Source organism: Emydura macquarii, unplaced genomic scaffold (assembly GCF_026122565.2).
Source record: "Emydura macquarii macquarii isolate MOO-44397 ecotype Brisbane River unplaced genomic scaffold, CSIRO-AGI_Emac_v2 contig_3343, whole genome shotgun sequence".
Taxonomy (NCBI): domain Eukaryota; kingdom Metazoa; phylum Chordata; order Testudines; family Chelidae; genus Emydura; species Emydura macquarii.
In genome coordinates this window covers 3,106,984-3,127,563 of record NW_027133480.1, presented here as the reverse complement: position 1 = coordinate 3,127,563, position 20,580 = coordinate 3,106,984, and the positions used below count along the sequence as shown (strand labels likewise).

The following is a 20,580-nucleotide window of genomic DNA, read 5'->3' as shown; positions in this document are numbered from 1 at the left end:
ACAGCCAAGGTTAAAAAAAGTGAGCAGGATTTTGAAGCATCAGTGCAACTGATGGACAGTGACAAATTAGGCTATGAAATTAAAGGTTCTGGTAAAGAAATCTGTTAACATGAGGTGAGAGTTCTGCTATAGCAAAGAAGTTTCCAAGTTTATTGTAACACTGGATTCTTTAATCACTAGAGAGAAATCAGAGTGTGCACAAGTTGTAAACATTCATTTCATAATACCTCAAAGATAAGTCTTATGATGCTAAATGTTAAATTGTGGAAGACAGTCTGGAATTACTGCATACATAACTCAGTTTCTGCAGACTATCATATCTCTTTGCTGAATGGTTTAAAGTCAGTCTACTCTATAATGAAGCACTCCAACAATCAATAAGAGTGACAGGGCAGTGTCATGACTTTTATAAGGTGTTTTGTTTAATACTGACAACCTAGTTATAGTCATCCCACTATAGTGAAGGCTATAAAAAACCACTGGATGTCTTCATGTATTGCAAGTAAAATGAAAAACAGTATGTCTCAGAATTAAATAATCCTATCAAGAACTCCTTTTCCTTCTCCTGTCCAGGAGATACTTATGAAAATTACTTCAGGGATTCGGAGAACACAGTTCACATGAAAATGTGCAACAAGCCTATTAATTATGAGCTAGCTTTTACACCCCGTACTCAGCCATGCAGAGAAATAAGGACTCGCACTCCCCACTGCTTTACGTAGTCCTGCTCTGACTGTCATCTAAGCACAGGGGGAGTAGCCGGAGTTATTTACCCAATGCTCTCTCCCTGCAAACAACTGATTGGAGAGTTGGCAAAGAACCAGAGTCCCCAACTCCACCTCCCCTGCTCAGCAGCTACCTTTGACCAGGCACATGGAGACTACAGGGTGGTGAGGATGCTGCTTTATGAAGTCGGGTAACGCAAATTATGTCCCTCCTTTCAGCAAAGGGGGAAGAAGAGGAAGAAGTATAGCTAATTCAACCACAATTTGCTGTCAGCTCATCTCTGGAGGCTAGCAGCTATGCACAACCCCTTTCCCAAAGCAGATTGCAAAACTACAATCTAGCCTTAAATGATTAAGAGCTCTGATTTTGTTTTACCTGTTACAAAAATAAGAAAATTAAAAAAAAAAACCAAACAGATACAAGATTTATTTCCAGTAGACAGTTCCAGCCACTTAGTACTTTAGCTTCATGTGCATCTAAGAACCAGAATGTAGACAAGGAAGGTGAAATTTCTGCATCACATACATAATACTGTAGTGGAGTATAATAGTAATAGTATATAGCACACAATAGTCTTGTGTACTAGAATTAACAATTAAGCCTCCAACCCTCCAAGAAAGGTTGTATATGAGGCATCTCAGATACAAGAAATAGGGGACATTAAGATCTTTATGGAGCAAGAGTCTGAAGAATGAAATTGCAGGTTAATTACCCTGTAAATAGAGTCCACATATAAGAGCCTGTCCAGATGCCAACAATTTCAGTGGGAGCTGGATCAGGACTAGATTGCAAATTCATCATTCTACATTGCACAATCTATTGTAAGCCTCCTATGTGTCTGCTGTACAATATACTATAATAGTTATACCATTGAAGTTACCTAAGTCACACAGACCCTGCCTTTCACTTTCCACACATTAGATTTATAATTTATATGAAATTATTATAGAAATTTACTTTAAAATGGTTCATTATATGTGATTCTATAACTCCATCTAATATGGCTTGATGATTCTCATTTTAAGACCCTGTTGTTGCTTATAACTTTGCCTAATTTCAATCATTTGGGCTGAAATTTTCAATGATGGGCAGCTGTCTGAGATTAAAAGTTTCAGCAAAAATGCTTCACCTATTTCAGAGAACAAAATTAGGGGAAAATATGCTGGCTGTGTAAGAAGAAAGGAAGGAGTAGACTAAGATCAAATGAGTACCCCAGAGGAAAAGAAGGGGAAAATGGAGTGGTTAGGCAAGGACTTGTATCCACCGAGGGGACTGAGAAACAGGGACTTAGACAAAGAGTTGGTGGGGGAAGAAAAGACAGATATAGACAGGCTACCAGGGAAAGGGAAATAAGGTGTCAGGCTTGGGTTGAGAGAAAAAGGGGCAGGAGAGTCTGTGACCATTAGAGAACATGCCACCATCCAGACAATGGAATGGAAACCAATATTCCTGAGTCTCACCATCCCTCTGTCAGCAAATATCTGTGAAATCCATTAGCAAAAAGCGTTTTGTCCCCCTCTAGAGCTGGTCCACAGAAACAATGAAAGCCTACTACTGCTATCAGTTACTCAGTTCAGTCTGTGCAGTGGATCTAAATTTTCCAACTCTGCTTATGAACCTCATAGTTGGCAATATGATTCCAGATAATGAGTGTGGTGTTCTAAATCTAGAAAATTATACCCAAAAAAAGTACATTAAAAGAACAGTAAGGTTGCACACCAGCTAAAGTCAGACACTCTGAAGTTAGGAAATGCTAGAATTAATGATGTCTATGTAACATTAATTTGCCCCCTTCAATGTCTGCATTACTACTGTATAGTCTTTAATTACATGATCATCTAATTTTTTTCCCCACAGGACTCTTGCCTCATTCAGTGAACAGGATGTTCTGGGGATGGGTTATGTAGTGAAGGAGGCTGTTGTCTGTAGGACATCTATCTCATTTGTTATAGAAGTTGGAATTTTAGTGACTGAAGAAGGGGACTGCAGTAAGAAAAAGCTTAAGGCAGTTGATTGGACAACTAGATTATATATTTCTGCCTCTGCCACAGAGTTACTGTGTGTTGCTGGAACAAAACTGGCCAAATATTTCACAGGTGGTTACTTATTGAGTGTTCCTCATTTTCTTGGTGCTTGACTTGAGCCCCTGGGATCCAATTTGTAGAGGTGCTGAGCATTCACAGCTCCAACTGAAGTTAATGAAATCTGTGCTTTCAACATATAAACTGCTATAAAATGCTAAGTACTCTGAAAAATCAGGCCCTAGGTGTCTCAAATTGGGCTCCCAAAATTCATGTACACTTTTGACCAAAACTTTTCTGTTCCTCCATCTGTAAAAGGGGGATAAAAGTCCCTCATTTTACAAGGTGTTTTGAAAATAAATTCTTTAATATTTCTGAAACATTCAGATGCTATCTTGATAAGTGCCATAAAAAAGCCAATGAAGAAATTAATAATTCAGTCTTCAGAGTAGAATTTGCATAGTGTGCAGTAAGTAAAGGATGGGACTATATATTGAATAATGAGGATAAAACAAAATATTAAAAAGCTGCTCATGCAGTGAATACCATCCATCCTGTGTACTGAAAGAAAAAAATAGTATATGATCTCATAAGTAAAGACAGCCTCATAATGCATACGCACAAGGGAGACAAATTACAGTTACACAGAGAACCTTGAATCTGGCAGTTCCCAAATTTAGAGTACTTGACTTAGCAACCTATATGTTCTTTTAACATAGTTTGTGTGTAATATAAGAGCATGTTCAAGTTTAAACAGGTTAATAGTAGAAAATGTGTAAGTTTCTCAATTAAGTGCTCCCCTTTTTATTTTTAAACTGGTTTAAGTGAAGCAGAACAGCAGTTTTACAGCAATGAGTTTATTGCCCTGCTGTCTATCCAACTGCATTCAGTAATGTCAAGTGCAGCATAACTGAGACACTAAAACGTAGAAATGATTAATGTAATTAACTCTTTTTTCCTCAAGATGACATTTTTAAAATATTAATGTGATCTAGCACAATAGCTGAAGTCTAATTAAAGACCATCATGGCATGGAAGAAAATTAAAAATTATTCAGTACTTTAAGATTTTATCTTTTTGTTGGATGTGTAGATTTTTATGTCAAAATATACTGAGTATTTTAGCAAACATTTTAAGTATGCATTACTAATATGATATTTGTCAATATAATATTCGTCAATATGCAGTTTACATTTTCCACAGGGATTGCTATATCTTTTGTAACTTTTTAGATTTTTTTTCACACTGATAAGAGTGAATTGCTAATGTTGAAGAGGAAAAAGGAAAAGATGAAAAAACTTAATTTTAAGTAATTTCCACTCTTCTTTTAAATAAATGAATAACTGATAAATCATATGGAGAAAGGCTCTACTGTGTATAGAAAAATTAAGCACTTTTTGTAGGAGAGATTTATTTGATTTTTTCCTTTTGATTAAAGGTAGCAGCAGTTTTTCAAAATTCTAACTTTATAAATAATGCGAAATTAGACCAAATTTTTATAGCGAAGTTTACCTAACAACACTTATGCAGTCTTTTGTATATACATGTTTTTATTATAAGCATTAGCTTGGTAACACAGGCCCTATCCTTCTAATATTCTCTATGCCAAACTCCAGTGAAATTCAATTATATAATAATGAGAGAGAAACAGAGGTCTCTGTTTCTTCAAAAATACCACACAAAATAGACAACACAAACAGGTTTTCACTGGGTACTCAGACTAATGTATGTTCAAGCACATACATTCCATTAAGTTACGACAAAGAAAATGGGAGGTCCCAAAATGTAAATCTCTCTAGAAATTGGTACGGCAGTAACACACATTTAAGATCAGAATCTTTTTCCTGAAACCCCAATTATTTTTGCCATTAAACATTTGACAGGGATTAAAACCACTGACAAAGTACTGTCTACTTTCTCTCATTTCACAAGATAAGCACATTTACCCACGTCTCCCTTTTTATAGCATGTCAATTCTTTGCTATTTTAATACAAGTGAAAAATGATCTAGTTAGACCTGGACAGAGTAGGTAGATTTCTTGTGTAAATATCCTAAAAGGTTCTGCCAGTGCAGCACCACGGTTCTGTCACTACACTTCTCATGAGTCATTTGTGCTAAATCATACATAGGTTGTGTGATGCAGACTACTAGCCTACAGTAGAGGTTAGCCTGCAGTCAAACCTCTACTACTTTATGCTTTAAGTTCAAAGTCAACCTTCTATTAAACTGATAGTTCAATCAACATTATCCTTCAAGAATCAATATGAAGCCCTTATTATATAGCAATAGACTATACTTTAGTCAATATAAAAATATTCAGCATACTATGGAATAACACTAAGTTCTAGACCACACAGAACATAACAAAAGTAGTCAAAAATCCCAATTTTAAGTAGTAAAATAAACTTAACAATTCAAATGTTCATTTTGCTCTATTCAACTGTACAAATACAGAAAATCTATTCCATTAGGATATGATCACAAAATATGAGATCACAAATACATACTTTTAGAACTGGCTCTCTTACAATTGGAGGTACACCACTGAATTAGATTATAAAAACAAGAAAAAAAAGTAAATAGTGCACAATCAAAACTTAAACACTGAAGTTTAATGAAATCTTATTCCTAAGGGAAGTAACAGTACTGGCCTGCAGAAACTGTGCCAATTCAATCATGTCCGGTGCCCACTCGGAATAAAATCTTCACAGCCTGTATCATTCTGTGATTATCTCTTAATGGAAGTACCCTTTCCATTCCTGCTTAAATTACTATCATTTGTGAATTTAAATTCTTTAACAACATGAATAAGTGTGGGGCAACTAAGCCTTTTGTTTAATATTTTGTGCATTACTCTTGGACATTTACCATGAATTATATCCAATTGAGAACATCATAAAGAATTCACAATAGATTTCACGTTCGTCAGAAAGATCAGAAGTACCCTCTAGCCCATTCAAGGTTATTTTAGCTTCTGGAAAGATTCTTTTATTAACCGATTACTAGTCAATTTCTGCAGAGAAAAAACTTATTAAACCAGACTCTAAAACTGTAGATACTGATAAATATTACTGAAAGCCACATCAACCAATAATTCAAACATTTTCTACTCCTGTGAAATGTTTGAATTGTATTTGCTATTTTCAATAATTTTTTCCATTATATTATAGTTCTTCTAATGTTGAGTTCTGACAACTGAATTAAAAATAGATTATTCAAGTCTATGAAATTTAATCTTCTCAATACAACAGCAGCAAATGAAACAAGTTCATAGGTTAAAAATCACACTTGTCAGATAGAAAGCTAATTAGATAGCAGAAAATTTTCCACAGAACTAGCTTTCCCTTACCTATGAATGTCAGAAGTCTGTAAAAAAGTCTATTAATTTAAAGTCAATATGGAATAGAGAAAGTAAGAAAAGTAGATAAAAGACTGAAAACTACCAGTACATGTGCATAACCAACCTAACACATCATATGAAATATAAACATACTTGTGCTTTCTCAACAATAGTTATATTCAATTTAAAATTGTGTGATTTTAAAATTTAGATATAAATCTATTAGCATACATTTTCAAAAGTAATTAGTGACTTTGACCCCAAAGCTTCAAAGAACTTACACGAGTGGTCCCATTGAGTCCAATTAATTGAAATATGTATTATTGGTAAATTAGAAATGGGGTGGGGTGGAGATGGGGTGTAATGGTATTTCAGATATTCTTCTCTTCCTGTTCCAATGGGACTGCTTGTGCACATCAAGTTAAGCTACTGGGTAAGCACTTGCAGGACCAGGCCTTAATGTGTACTCATGTCACATATTACATAGTAAAAAAAGTAAACATATAAAAAGCATTACTTTAGGCCTTAAGTGTATTAGGAATTGACTGTAACTAGGTCACATGAGGTAATCTCAATAAATGTTTCAGAAACTGCAAATATACCTACTGTTCCACTGCACGCACCTGTGTGTACACACACATATCCCTATTTTTACTTTGCCAAGTATATATTTTTTTAAATTCATAGGACTGATTAAAAAGATAAATAGTACCGGCTACTAGACAGAGTTAAGAACAGAAAGATTCTCAAAACAGCATTGTTAATGCAGCACACTAAAAGTCCTGACTCTCCTAGTCTTGCCCCACTCTTACACCAATTACAGCAGAAAGAGCCAATTTGTGTAGTGATTTTATTAAATGTGTAGGAGACCGCCAAACTCCTTAATATACACGTCTCCTAGCCTCATTCTCCGAACTATCAAACACTTTTACTTGTAAATAGTTAGAAAAGGCACACAAATACAAATATTTGAAATCCGATGCCAATTATTGGAATAATCCATCAGTTCTCTAGTTCTTCACATCAGGGGGATGCTTGAGGTTTGTTTTTTTTATTTAGCCAAATAGATGAAATTAAGAGCTAATCATTCTAATTATTCAACTCCAGACTTAAGCAAACAAAAGCAAAAAATTTTTGATAAATGTTGACCATTGTGGCTAAGTATTCTATAGTTTCCAGATCAGTGCATAATCATTGCTATCCTATATGGTAAATTAAAGCAGGGAGAGGAAAGCATCCCTATTCAGGAGAGTGGTTAAACACACTTGCTTAAAATTAAGCACATAAGTGCTATTTTGAACTGGAACTAGAGCAAATAACAATGCTTCTTTTGGACAATTTATGTCTATGTCTTTAACATTTAGTTTTGAGGTTCTCTCTCTCTCTCACACACACACACACACACACACACACGATAAACGTAAGTATTTTAGAAAGTATTTTGGGAATATTCTATTGAACATCACAATACAAATTTATGTTCTAATTTACGGAAGAGTTGAGCACCTTCAGCTCCCTCTGAAAGGTAGTCCATTTCATATTTACTTCTAGTGATGAAGTCAGTAGCAAAGCCCCATATTCTCTTGGAGGTATGAACCAAAATGAGACATAGCCAGAACAATGGAAAAACTGCTTTAAAATGATATGAGAAAGCAGGTTTCAAATGTCTCTCAATCCGGCTATTGGAACATTCAATATATTGTTAAGGTTACTGAAGTTCAGTAACTTGTTACACAAGTCACCTCTGCTGTGTAGTTCTGATCTGAAAAGGAACCATTTGAAAATGGCACTTTCTTACTCAACAGACCGGCTCCCTTTACACACAGTCACATCCATTCACTCGAATAAGTACATTTTTGCTCCTCTTACCTGTTAGTCCTGCAGAGCCAGCATAGCTATGGAAGAGTGAGCTGCATTTTAATTCTTCTTGTGCATTAGCAGAAGAATCCCAATTACAGAGCCACTTACACCTGTGCAACCCCACTGACAGCAGTGGGATGCCCCCGTTATAACTGAATGCCTTAAAACTTTTATCATCACTGAAACAATATGCTTGAACAAATATGCTTGATTTTCTGATCCTAAATTTGCAGGATTAATAGTTATAATACTTTTTTAATTTTTTGGTAAACTGAGCACATTTCATGTGCAGGCTATTGAGAAAGAAACATGGAAATTAATACTTAAAAATAAATTATTTATTTCAACTTTTTATAGCACCCATCCTCTGCTCTAGACACCCTTATAGTAATTATAATGAATATCAAAATACATAATAATATACTCTCACAATGCCATAATAATTGCCCTTAATAATAAGCACATATCTAGCTTCTCCCCATCTTTATCATGACCAGAGGCTAACAAATCTGAGTTCTGGGGCACCCAGGAAGGGACAAGATCCAGAACAGAGAAATCCTCAGGAAAATATCTACCCTTCCACCTCCAATCTGAAAGAGCCATCACCCAAAGCCATCCTCTAGGACTTCTAACAAATTACGCATGATATTACCATGCTTTCCTCCAGCACACTGCATCAGAATGCTACCTCACAGGCAGTATCACAGAGACCCGAGGCATCTGTTGGCATAGCATCTTTAATAAATCAGAATGTTAATGAGGGCTTTACAAAACCGTTGTAATATTATTATTTGGTTTTTAGACATGATTTCTGAATTGTTATCTCAAACAACTAACATGTCTCTGTTACTATTTTATTTCTTAGAGGAATGTGTAGTAATTATGTAAGATTCTTCGGTAAGGAGTAAATCCATCAGAACTTTTCAGTTTGCTGTTATATCTCCTCCCACATACCATATGATTGAAACTAAGTGTTTATGACTCAGCAGATTCTATGCTCAAAACCATGCACACTACTAACAGAATAATTTTAAAGCTTGCTCTGTTTCCAGAATTTTAAAATATATTCCACTCAAGGAAAAAAGAACAGAATTCTACTTTAATCATCTAAAACATTACAGTTTTCAGTAGTTGATCCTGCAATGTTTGGGGTTATTACTGTTGATACTTTTTTGTTGTTTTAATAAAGGATTGCTGTGTATGTTATCTTAAAAACCATAGTCAAATTAGTAAAAGGAAACAAAAGGAGAAAAAATTATTACTAAAAAAAGACACAGCTATGCTTTAGGAAACACACTGGTTTCATGTTACTGCAGATCTGGGTTAAAATGAGTTTGTACACTCATCCACAGTTTCTTTTAAAAGTTAAAGACTCTTATTATGTTGCTGGAACTCCCATCAGAAACAAGATAAGAATCCTACTTGATAAGGGTGAAGAGAAAGGAGAGGAAGGGGGATCAGGAAAGAGGGAAACTAGTTTGAAATGGGGTGGTAAATGAAAGGCTAGAATGAAGGCATTCCCTAGAGTAACCTTGCTGGGGAGTCGCAAATAATGATGCTATCCCTGCTGATTGTTCATTGGAATTTTGGTATAAATATGTAGCTCTACATCTGATATTAAAGATAAATGTTATGGGTTAAAGGGAATGCTGCCTTATATTTCTTTGTATTTAACATTTGTATGTAGTTCTATAGGCATAGAACATATTGCTTATATTGGGTAGCATTTTACAGAGACGGACAAGCTCCTTGCTTAAAGAGTTTATAATCTAAATTAGATACGACATGATACGGGGGAAAATACGTCAAAGAAGAGGGAGGATAGCTAGTCTATATAAAATACTATTATGAGAGATGCATGCTTTCACAAAGCATACATTATATTGTGCCAATTACAAACAAACACAAGTACAAGAACATTGTTGGGCTTGCAAAGTGAAGCGCTCAAATGCCAGAATTTCCTAACTTTTGAGACCTTGACTTTTAAACTTAAGTGTCTTTTTAATATTTTGAGGGGGCAGAGGGACTGTATGAAGTTGTCATAATATAATGCAAATCATGAAAGCAAAAACCTCTCATAATGCCAATGGAACCTTTATTTGGCCCCCTGAGCAGATGCATTATGAGACAGTCTTTAATTGCATGATCACATACTGTTTTTTCCATAGAACTTTTGGCTCATTCAGTGCACTGGATGGATGATGATTCATTTCTTATCTTCGTCAGTCAGTGTGTGGCCCCGATCTCTTCTTTACCACAGACAGTATTTATTAATTTCCTCATGGTCTTTTCTTCTGCACTTATCACTATAAAATCTGAGTGCTTCACAACAATTTATTTTCACAACACACCTGTGAGATGAGTGGGTATTATCCCCATTTTAAAGATAGGGAAAAGTATCTACTAATTTTGGATGCCCATTTTGAGAAGTCTAGAACCTGATTTTTCAGAGTACCTAGCATTATACAGCCCTGTATATAGAATCATAGAAATGTAGAGCTGGAAGGGACCCTCAAGCATGAAGGCATAACCAAGTATGCCATCCTGGACAGATGTTTGTCCAACCTGTCCTTAAAAACCTCCAATGATGAGGATTCCACAGCCTCCATTAGGAGCCTATTCCAGAGCTCAACTTCCCTTGTAGTTAGAAAGATTTTCCTAATATATAACCTAAATCTCTCTTTCTGCAGATTAAGCGATTACGTCTTGTCCTACCTTCACTGGACTTTCTTAAAGTATAGTGCCCAGAACTGGACTCAGTTGTCTAGCTGGGGCCTCACCAGTGCCAAGTAGAGTAGGACAATTACCTTCCAAGTCCTACATACGAGACTCCTGTTAATACACGCCAGATCTTAGCCTTTATAGCAGCGACATCATGCTATTGACTCAGTCAATTTGTGATCCACTATAACAAGATTCTTTTCTGCTGTACTGTTACCTAGCAGTTATTCCTCATTTTGCAGTTGTTCATTTGATTCTTTTCTGAAGTGTAGTACTTTGCACTTGTCTATACTGAATTCCATCTTGTTGATTTTAGACCAGATCTCCAAGCTGTCACATATTTTGAATTCTATTCCTGTCCTCCAACACGCTTGCAACCCCTCTCTGCTTGTTGTCTTCCGCTAATTTTATAAGCACACTCTCCTTTCCTTTAGCCAAGTCATAAATGAAAATATTGAATAGTATTGGACCAGGATTGAACCATGCAGGCTCCCATTAGATACAGCTCCCCCAAATTTGACAGCAAACCACTGAGAACTGCTCTTTGAGCATGGTCTTTCAACCAGTTATGCACACACTTAATGGTAATTTCATCTAGACTTTACTCTCCGAGTTTGCGTATGAGACTGTCATGTGGGACTGTGTCAAAAGCCTTATTAAAAATCTAGCATATCACGTCTACTCCTTCCCCTATTCACTAGGCCAGTAACCCTGGCAAAGAAGGAAATTAGTTTGGTTTGGCATTTGTTCTTGACAAATCCATGCTGCCTATTACTTATAATCCTCTTTTCCTCTGCATGCTTACAAATTGATTTCTTAATAATTTGTCCCAATATCTTTCCAGGTATCAACTTTAGGCTGAGTGGTCTATAATTTCTCATAAAATATCCTCATTTTTCCTGTTAAAACAGAGATGCAGGGGTTCTACACAGAACAGCCTTCTTCACTATGCAGCCTTAGTTAACTCACAGAGCAGGTCCATCCTGTGTACTTAATGAGGCAGGTGTCCTGTGGGAATAAAATGAGCATGTGCTCTTGTAAATTAGACTTGTCTCAATGCATATGCACAAGGGAGGGGCAGCGTTCATTCAGGGATTTCCTGTTTGAGTATGCAACTTGAATTAGTCCTAACACAAGGATGGGGTGCATACATAATTTACTAGGTTTTTAAAAATGAAACTGAAAAATCAGAAATGCCATCATGTCACATCATATTGACACCCACATGGGTCATTCAACAGGGTTGGAACCTTTACATCCAACACAGAGACCTCTGCCATTTGAGCTAAAAGAGCAACTGACAGCAGTTAACAACTTTTCATCCCATGTAGACCAGCACTAGAAGGGGATGAGACACACTGCCAAAGGGTTTCACAAATATTTGCTGCCAGATGAATGGCAAGACTCAAAAATCATGAGTGCCATTCTGGACTAGAGAGAGGAGTGTGCTCTGCCTTTCCTCTCCTCCCCTCTTGCTCAACCGCTTCTACTCATCCCCCTTCAACTCATTACCAAGTCCCAAACCTGTGGCCAGCCATTCCCAATCACCTTCCCACTCCCTTGCCTGGTCATTTTCAGTTTCCCCCCTCCCAGCACCTCATCCAACCTGTTTCTCTTCCTTCTCCATCCCCCAAACTCCATCCGCCTACCCCCCTGCCTTTATTCCTGTCCCCAGTGTTTTCCACTCCTACTCTGCTTGCTCAGCCAGTCCCAACCTCACCCCTCAGCTCCCAGTCCCAACCTTCTCAACCAGTTAGGACTAGCTTCCTCCCACCCAAATTCCCAGCCTCAGGCTCCCGCTCTACTCCCCCATCAACCCACAGTCCCAGTAATGTACCCCCATCTAGGCCCCTGTCCCAGTCTATGCTCCCTGCTCTAGCTTGTCTCCTCTGCATTGGAAATATCCAGTTTCCCCTTCCATGCTGCCTGGGCATCAGCAGAGGGGAGCACTGAGAGCACAGGAGAGACGGGCTCCTTGCCCTTAGTTCCGGTGCCTATCCCCAACACCAGTACAACCTGCACCAGTACAGAGCTTTAATTTAAGGCAAAGTGCTGTCCAGCCCCAGGCTGAATCATGTTTACTGAAAATGGAATGTTCTGCGTTTTTACCTATGTAGCTCCAACAAGTCTCTACTGGGAGTGTGCAGTTCTTAAAGACTAATAATTTGGCCACATTTGGGTGGCTTTTCACAGGGATGACAAAAGCCACTCCCCCTTACCCATAAAATGTCAAGTTCCCAGAAACAGCTGAACTATTTTGGTTGAAATTTACACACACATACAAATTTGGCCAAAGGTAGGCACTGATGTGGGAAATTTCAGCCCATCTAGTTAAAAACTGTCAAACATATAAGCAGCTGTATGTAGTGTCGGGCAGTGTTACCAGCCCCATCTATAATATTTAGCATTTCTCTGGCTCCTGGTGAGATTTGTTATTTATTAATTTGAGGCTGGTCTAATAAAACTTATTCTACTACCCTTTCACATGTACAGTAATACTTCACTCAAAACCATTCATGCCAATGGTAAAACTCATGAGTAAAGATGATGTAGCCAATACTTTTATTAAGCTTGTGTGGGTCATTGTGGAAGAATATGAAAGTGAATGAGACTGTGGCTGACAGGATCCTGGATATTTAAAGCACAGAGGTCAGCATGGGAGAAAATGGGAAGGATACAAACAGGCATGAAGGGAAACAAGATTATCAGTGTGTAGGGTTCAAACAGAAGAGTGGCAAGCAGTAAGAGGTAACATCCAAGCATGTTCAAAGATGTGCAGTTCCCTGAAGACAAGGACGAGGCATTTCAATTTGATATTGACGAAGATGAGGAAATGAAGGGACTTAGAGGAGTAATGACATGGTCAGAACAGCTGGAGATGAATTTGGCAATGGTATTTTGGATACTCTAGAGGGGCGCAATGTGGGAATTAGGTAGATCAGGAAGAAGGTTGAAGTAATCTGGGTAAGAGGTAAGTGTTTGGAAATAGGGATAAGGAGGAGGGATACATTTGGATATACTGTAGAGTTAGAAACGACAATTTTTTAGCAATAACCTATATGTACTAAAGCCAACCAAGCCCAGAGGTTTGAAAGGCAAAGCAGGACAAAACTACAAAGAATGGTGTGGTCAATTACATTGAACATGGTGAACAGGTCACGAAAAATGAAGATTAAGAAAAAGTTGTTGGACTTGGCCAGATACAGATTGTAAGTGCAGGCTCAGTGGAGTGAAAAAGGGCAAGTCAGGCAGAAAAGTGATGGACAGAGTTAGCAGCAAGGAAGTCAAGGTAAATGGTACGAGACAAACAAAAACAATGTATTTCTGTTCCTGTTTATAAGTTTCCCAATTTTTTATTTATTTTTGGAAGGAGTACTTGTGTATACAGCCAAACATTTAGAGGTCGGTTGTAAACAGAGCTTACATTTTAGCTGGCCTTCTTTTAAATAAACACTGAAATGTCCGTATCAGCAGCACGATGCTAGTAACAGCTGAGCAAAATGTAAGGACAAAGCAGCATATACTGTAAGTAAACCTCAGTATTTAGACCAGCTCCCATTAGTTGAATGTAAATGTTAGTTATTAGACTAATTCAGAAATATTCAGTTAAAATACTTGTATAAATTAATTCATGCTCATGGCTTTCAAATTCTCATTTTCAATCTCCTAAGAAAACCATACCAGTTATACCATCACCAAAATATATATTATATGAAACGACAGCTGGTCATGTGCATGCATGTGCGAGACACAGAGAGAATATAGATATACACATGACAACTACATTGTATTGCATATGTTATCACTGCGGAAACCAAAACAAATAGGTATTAAGTCATTAATTTACCATCAAACAAGCTATTTGCATGGAATGTAACAGGAATATAAGAAAATTCCCAATTTAAATGTATTTATCTTCTGAGCCAACAAGCCATTCACCTGTAAAACCTATACAGTTATAAAAGGTGACAGGATATACGTGTTAGTATTCTCTCATTATCTTCAAAGTAACACATTGTTATTTTGATGGCAACTGATAAAAACAGCCTGAGATGCAATACAGATGGTTTTATGCAGCACAGAATAACAATCGTTTCTAAACCAAAATATGCTTTTCCTCACAGGAATTAAAATTGCATAAGCTTTTCTCTTGCAGTCAGTAAACATTTTGTAATAAAATTGATTATAAAAATTTGTTTAACAGGTTATAAATGATTTTAGCACTTATCTTTGAAGTCTAAAATAGACCTTAATTTAAAATAGCTTACATTTGTTAACAAACAGAACATAACATGTTGGGCTAAGTGAAAATTAACGTTTTCCCCCAGTAGTTATAGCTGAACTGCATGTTATACATATATTCAGGTAAACAAGCTAATGCTATAACACTGCAAGCCAAATTCTGCCAAGGTTTGCACCCCACTGTAATGAACAGATCGGTAAAGTAAAATCTGTCCTTTTCTATGTAAGATATTAATTGCCATGCTGATTTTTCCAGTTTTATTTTTGGAAATATACATACAGCATGCACACTCACTCTAATGGTATCCCAACCTTTTAACCAAACAGCAGCTTTCTTGCTAGCTTTCTTTTGCTAACAGTGCATCTAAACTGGAAATAAGAATTTGTCATCCACATAGTCTTGTCATTTGGTTAACAAGAAACTGGATTAGATTACTCTGTAATTACATGGATTCTATAGTGAGATTGATTGCTTAATAACAAGATACCTAATGTAGCTGCTTAATAGAAATGCAATATTCACAATATCAAATATGCACTATAACATACAAAATTATAATCTTCAATCAGTCTGGGATAATTTAAATGGCATCCACCAACATAGAAAAAACTTAGAACTTTAAACATGTCTTTCATGCTATTAAAAGTGGATATTGAATATTAATCTAAGTGTCTCCATTCTCAGAGGTGTATTTACCTCTCTCTTATCCTGGCAATCAGAAAGGCCATCCAAAGATTTCAAACTGACAGGAATGTCCATACTTATATTGAAGCTTAGAATGCATTTAAGAAATTAGGCCCTACTCTTGCATTTCTGATCCACATAAATGGATCCACATACTGGTGTAGAGCCCCACTGACTTCACAGGCACTTCCTGCAGGTGGCTTCTTCTCAGCTCTAACACCAGTTTCTCTTAGTCAACTTACTTAACCTCTCTGGCTTTCATTCCCCATCTGTAAATTGCAGATAACATTTAGCTACCTCACAGGATTGTAACGAGAAACACTCAATATTTGCAAAGTGCTACATAGATGCTAACATACACCAAGAACTTCCAGTGGCTGGGGGGCATAATGGTTCTCAAACACCCATCTTATCTGGAAAATTTTCTCTTGAAACTCTTTCAAATGTAATGTGAGGCATGGACCCCTACATAAGCAACAAGGCTTCACTTCTGCATCATGAGATTGGAAAAGGAGGAATCAAAGATCTCCCTTTTAGCATACATAGCATAGCATACATCTAATCAGTTAATTTGATGATGGCTTAAAGAATTTCCCCACATCAAAATCATTAAGATTAACCTAGTACATGGAGTTGGTTACACTGGAAATATGCCTAAAAAATTGCTTCACAGGCTCACCTTAAAAATGCTAAGCCTAGCTGACCCCAGGTGTCAGGAAAAAAAAAGCCCACAAACACCTAGAAAATGAAGGGAAAACACACATTTATGCAGTATTAAAGTTGCACATTTAAGCACTGAAAAGCCAGGAAACACCAAAAGTTAAGCTTAAACGGGCAGCCTTATCTCTGCCCCTTGAGCATATGCATTATGATGCACAGTTTTTTTCACATACTGTTAATCAAATATTAACAGTAGCTGCTAATGGAGCCAGGTGACTTGTCCCAGGCAGTCAGTTAGCCCCTTGCTATACGCTATTCCTCCGAGCCTAACTCTGCCCTATCTCCAATCCACCTTTCAATATCTTGCTCTGCTCCGTAACACACACGGTGTGGTGAGAAGACCCACTGTCCACTTTCTTCACATCCAGCCACACTAGATGCATTGAAACCTCATCATTTCAACTTCATTCAGAGCTTTTGTGGTCCTTATTTGGCTTGGATTACTGTGCTGTATTTCTATTTTTATTCACCCTTTTGCTGCCACTTGAGATTGCATCTCTTTGTTTTTAAAAACTACATTGTTTTGAAATGTATTTTAGTGCTGTATGTTGATTTTAGGGCTATAAATTCTTCTGCATCTTTTTTCTTAACTGCAGGGCAGCCAGCCAGGTTTTCCACCCCACAAACTGCTTACAATTTAGAATGCATGTTTTATGAGTTTAAGTATACTTTCATGTGATAGTTTTAGATTGTTTAGTATTAGTTTTTTTTATCCATTATTTTTTATTATAATCTGGAGCGATCACAAATTACATCCTAAAGAAACAACTTCTCTTTCTTAAGATAAAAATTTGGATCTAAAACAGTTGTGTCTTGTAATCAAAATAAAGATTCAGGCATATTTTTGACTTAGAACGGTTAAGTGTAATTTAGATTATGCTGCCAGAAATATAGCCAAATTCAGAGGCAATTAGTGTATGCTAGGGAGCTTGAGTATCAAGGAGCTTTAAGTCAGTGTAATGTGCATATAGGTAACATGAAGATGGCATAAATTTAATTAAGGAGGATTGACATGACCTAACAGCCTCCTGTTAGTAGTTTTTCCTGCTATGTTCCTGTCTTCCAGTCCTGGGTCAGATTCAGAAGTGATGTACAAAGGGGAGCAGCACAATAACTCTTCTTCAATACAGATACAGATCCAGACCCATAGAGGTCTTTACAGAGTCCAAGTAGGACGGTGCTACCGTGATGGTGAGGGATTTTGCAAACTGAGGATGATCTGCGGCATAGCAATATACAATGGACTCATCTCTGAGTGTGGCCAGAATTCATAGTTTTCCTTTGTAGTACAAGGATTTTTTTTTCTTTCATATTCACATTTGTTGGAGGGGTTACACAGAGATCTACTTTAACATTTCTTTTTTTTTATATACTTTTAATACCTAAGCACTTGAATATCTGTGTTATCTTAACTGAAATACTTATATCATAATAATTTAGCAGTTGATTTTTTGTGTGTGTGTTTATTTTTTTAGTGTGGAGTTGGATTTTAAACAACAGGAAGACAAACTACAGCCGGTTCTGAGAAAACTTCATCCTATTGAGGAAACTCAGGTTGCACCTTTGCCTTATTCTCAGGAGAATTACTCCTCAACTCCCAAACAAAAATCCAAAACTGAATCAAAAAAGCATGGAAGATGGAAACTCTGGTTTCTTTAAGTCCATTAGCTATGGAGTTTAAGGCCTTCTTTGAAACATATTTGGAATTCAATTAATCAACTAAAAAGGGATCTTGGTAAATTGATCAGTTATCAGCCACTGTTACTCTGGTTATTATGGGCAGCATTCAGTTCTCACCATATGTACCAAAAAGGCCTTTGTACCTATAAACTAATGTTCATGAGCAAGGCTTTAAATCATACCTTGCCAACTTTTATTTGCAGTTCACCAGTGTGGGATGTAAAATCAGAATTGAAATTTGTACAAAGATGACAAGTAAAACTATTTTCCCATCCACCCCCAGATCGGCAAGTGTCACATTTCAACATGGTAAATGGCATCCTGTACACAGCTAAAATCACTATTTTCAAGCAATTTATGTTTTATTTTAAACATTAATGAGAAAAAAAAGCAAGCCTTATGTTTGCAAAGATCTTTAATTTTACATTTAATTTTGCAAATAAGTGGGGGTCATGAGGAGTGCAATTTTTAGCACATAATATCCTGGAGAAAGCACAATTTTTCATATGGTCCAAGACCATAAATAACCTCCATGATATTACTATATATGTATATTTGCCTTCATGTGCTGTAGAGTTAAACCAAGTTATTATATCTCAGCATCATACTGACACCTCTAATTTAGTGTCATCTTTATCACCAGACTTATGACATGTTTACTGCTCATTTCCAAAGGACGAGCAGCCAGAAACCACCCGAAGTCAGGACATGCCTTTAATCACTAAAAGTTGACAGGGTCAAAACTATGGGACACTAAGCTTGCTTAGATCTCATTTTTATCTTTTGGTACCCAAAGGCCAAAATATTATGTTCTGGCACAGAATTTGAAAAAAATCAGATGGTATTATTATTAAAATGATATTGTTGGCAGTTGCCACAATTTAAAACTTTTTTGTAATTCAGTCTTCAGAAAAATTGTACACTATTGTAGAGGGTGCTAGAAATTTCATAGTATGCATTAGGCTTTATTACAAGAGTTCAGAAGGACCTGCAACTTTAATATTTATTTATTTAGCTGAGCTTCTAAGATCAACTTCCAGACCAACATAATATCATTTGTATTAAAATAATATATTAACTGTACTAACCAATCACACTTGGGGGAAAAACTATGACTCAATTTTCTTCTTAGATTTTTAAAAACAATAACACTTTCAATCCACTGTCAGTTATACACTGCAATCTTTCTCCTTTGCGTATTTAGCACTGTCATTAAAAAATCCTAATCTAGGTGATGGTCTGGAAAACTCTTGTAATGATAGGGATTGCAAATCCTGTTTCCTTTTTCTTTTATAGTTAAATAATTTGAGTAGCGTACAGTCATGTGATAGAAACTGGGATACAAGGTACTGGTTCTGCAATTTCATATCCCAAGGCACCATTAAGATGTGAATTTTTTAGTCTTTAGATGCAGCAAAAAGGTGGAAGAAATGAATCCCTAACAGAAGAGTCTGGACCTACAAAATAAACCTGGAGGTTTTTATGTTCAACGCTTTTGCCCTTTTACCTCAACAGCAAATCTGTTTTTACGTACTATTAGTTCTACAAGGATCCTGAAGCAAGCAATTTGGTCTTTGTCTTCAAAGTAATTAGAATGTTAATGTGAGTACATACAGTATATGTGAAAATTGTTTATGTCCACTTCAAAACTATTTCAAATGGATGCTTTAATGAAAAACTCACCTTTGTAGTAAATGTCAAGAGGGCTACAAATCCATGTACATAAGTTAACAATATTCTAAAATATTTTTGTGAGAGATAAAGGATGAGAAAAGGTGTGCCATGAAGGAAGTGCAATTGTTTCATGTGGAAAAAAATTTGTTTCATGTATTTTATACTGTTTTTAATTAAAGTTATAAAAAACTGTTTACAAGATATCCCATCTTGTTTTAAAAATCCCAACTATTTCAGAGCATTAAAAATATATACATTATATTTATTTATTTATTTTTCCTAGACAGGATGAAGTCTCAAATATGGGCATGAGTAGAAAAATAAACACATTCAATATTTTAAAACTATACTTAGTGCTATACTTCAAAGTATGCTGTCACACAAAGAAAATATCATGCATGTCAAGTATTTTTTTAAAAACATTAAGTCGAATATCTCACAACCGGGATTCTTTACAGATGGTTATTGTAATAAGACAGATTTCCTAAAAATCCATTCTAAATATTCTTCTGAGCAGGGACTCTGATGCAAAATTCTATATGTTTTTATGCTCGGTTATTGAGTCATACCCAAAACTAGTATTATATAGGCAGTCAGAATGAAAAAGAACGATTCTTTGGTGAAATATTTAAGAGCTAAAAATGAAAGTTATCACTGAGCATTCTCTAGATGTCCAGGCTATTTTCTTAACCAAGTTGCAGATTTTTAATTTTTTACATTTTTTTTAAAAAAAGAAAAAGCTAACAATACATAGTCTTGCTCAAAAATACATATTGTGTTATACCGTACCATACTATGTAATTTGTAATAAAATGTTTTTGCAAGTGTGTTAAACGCATCATATTGTATTACATCTAGGATCACTCAGGCTCGATTTAGATTTTGAGGCAACTATTTAATTTTTTAAAAT

General features: G+C 36.2%; 2 protein-coding genes across 5 annotated transcripts in view; one reads left to right on the top strand and one right to left on the bottom strand.

Moving 5' to 3' along the window:
- The window catches only part of INSYN2A (inhibitory synaptic factor 2A), a 44,028-nt gene extending 26,053 nt beyond the window's left edge, over positions 1–17,975 (top strand). Inside the window, exon 3 of the mRNA XM_067533439.1 lies at positions 17,792–17,975. Coding sequence (XP_067389540.1) covers positions 17,792–17,975 — 184 coding nt within the window. The remainder of the gene's footprint in view (positions 1–17,791) is intronic.
- The window catches only part of DOCK1 (dedicator of cytokinesis 1), a 525,973-nt gene that overhangs the window by 329,834 nt on the left and 175,559 nt on the right, over positions 1–20,580 (bottom strand). The gene's annotated exons all lie outside the window — the stretch shown is intronic.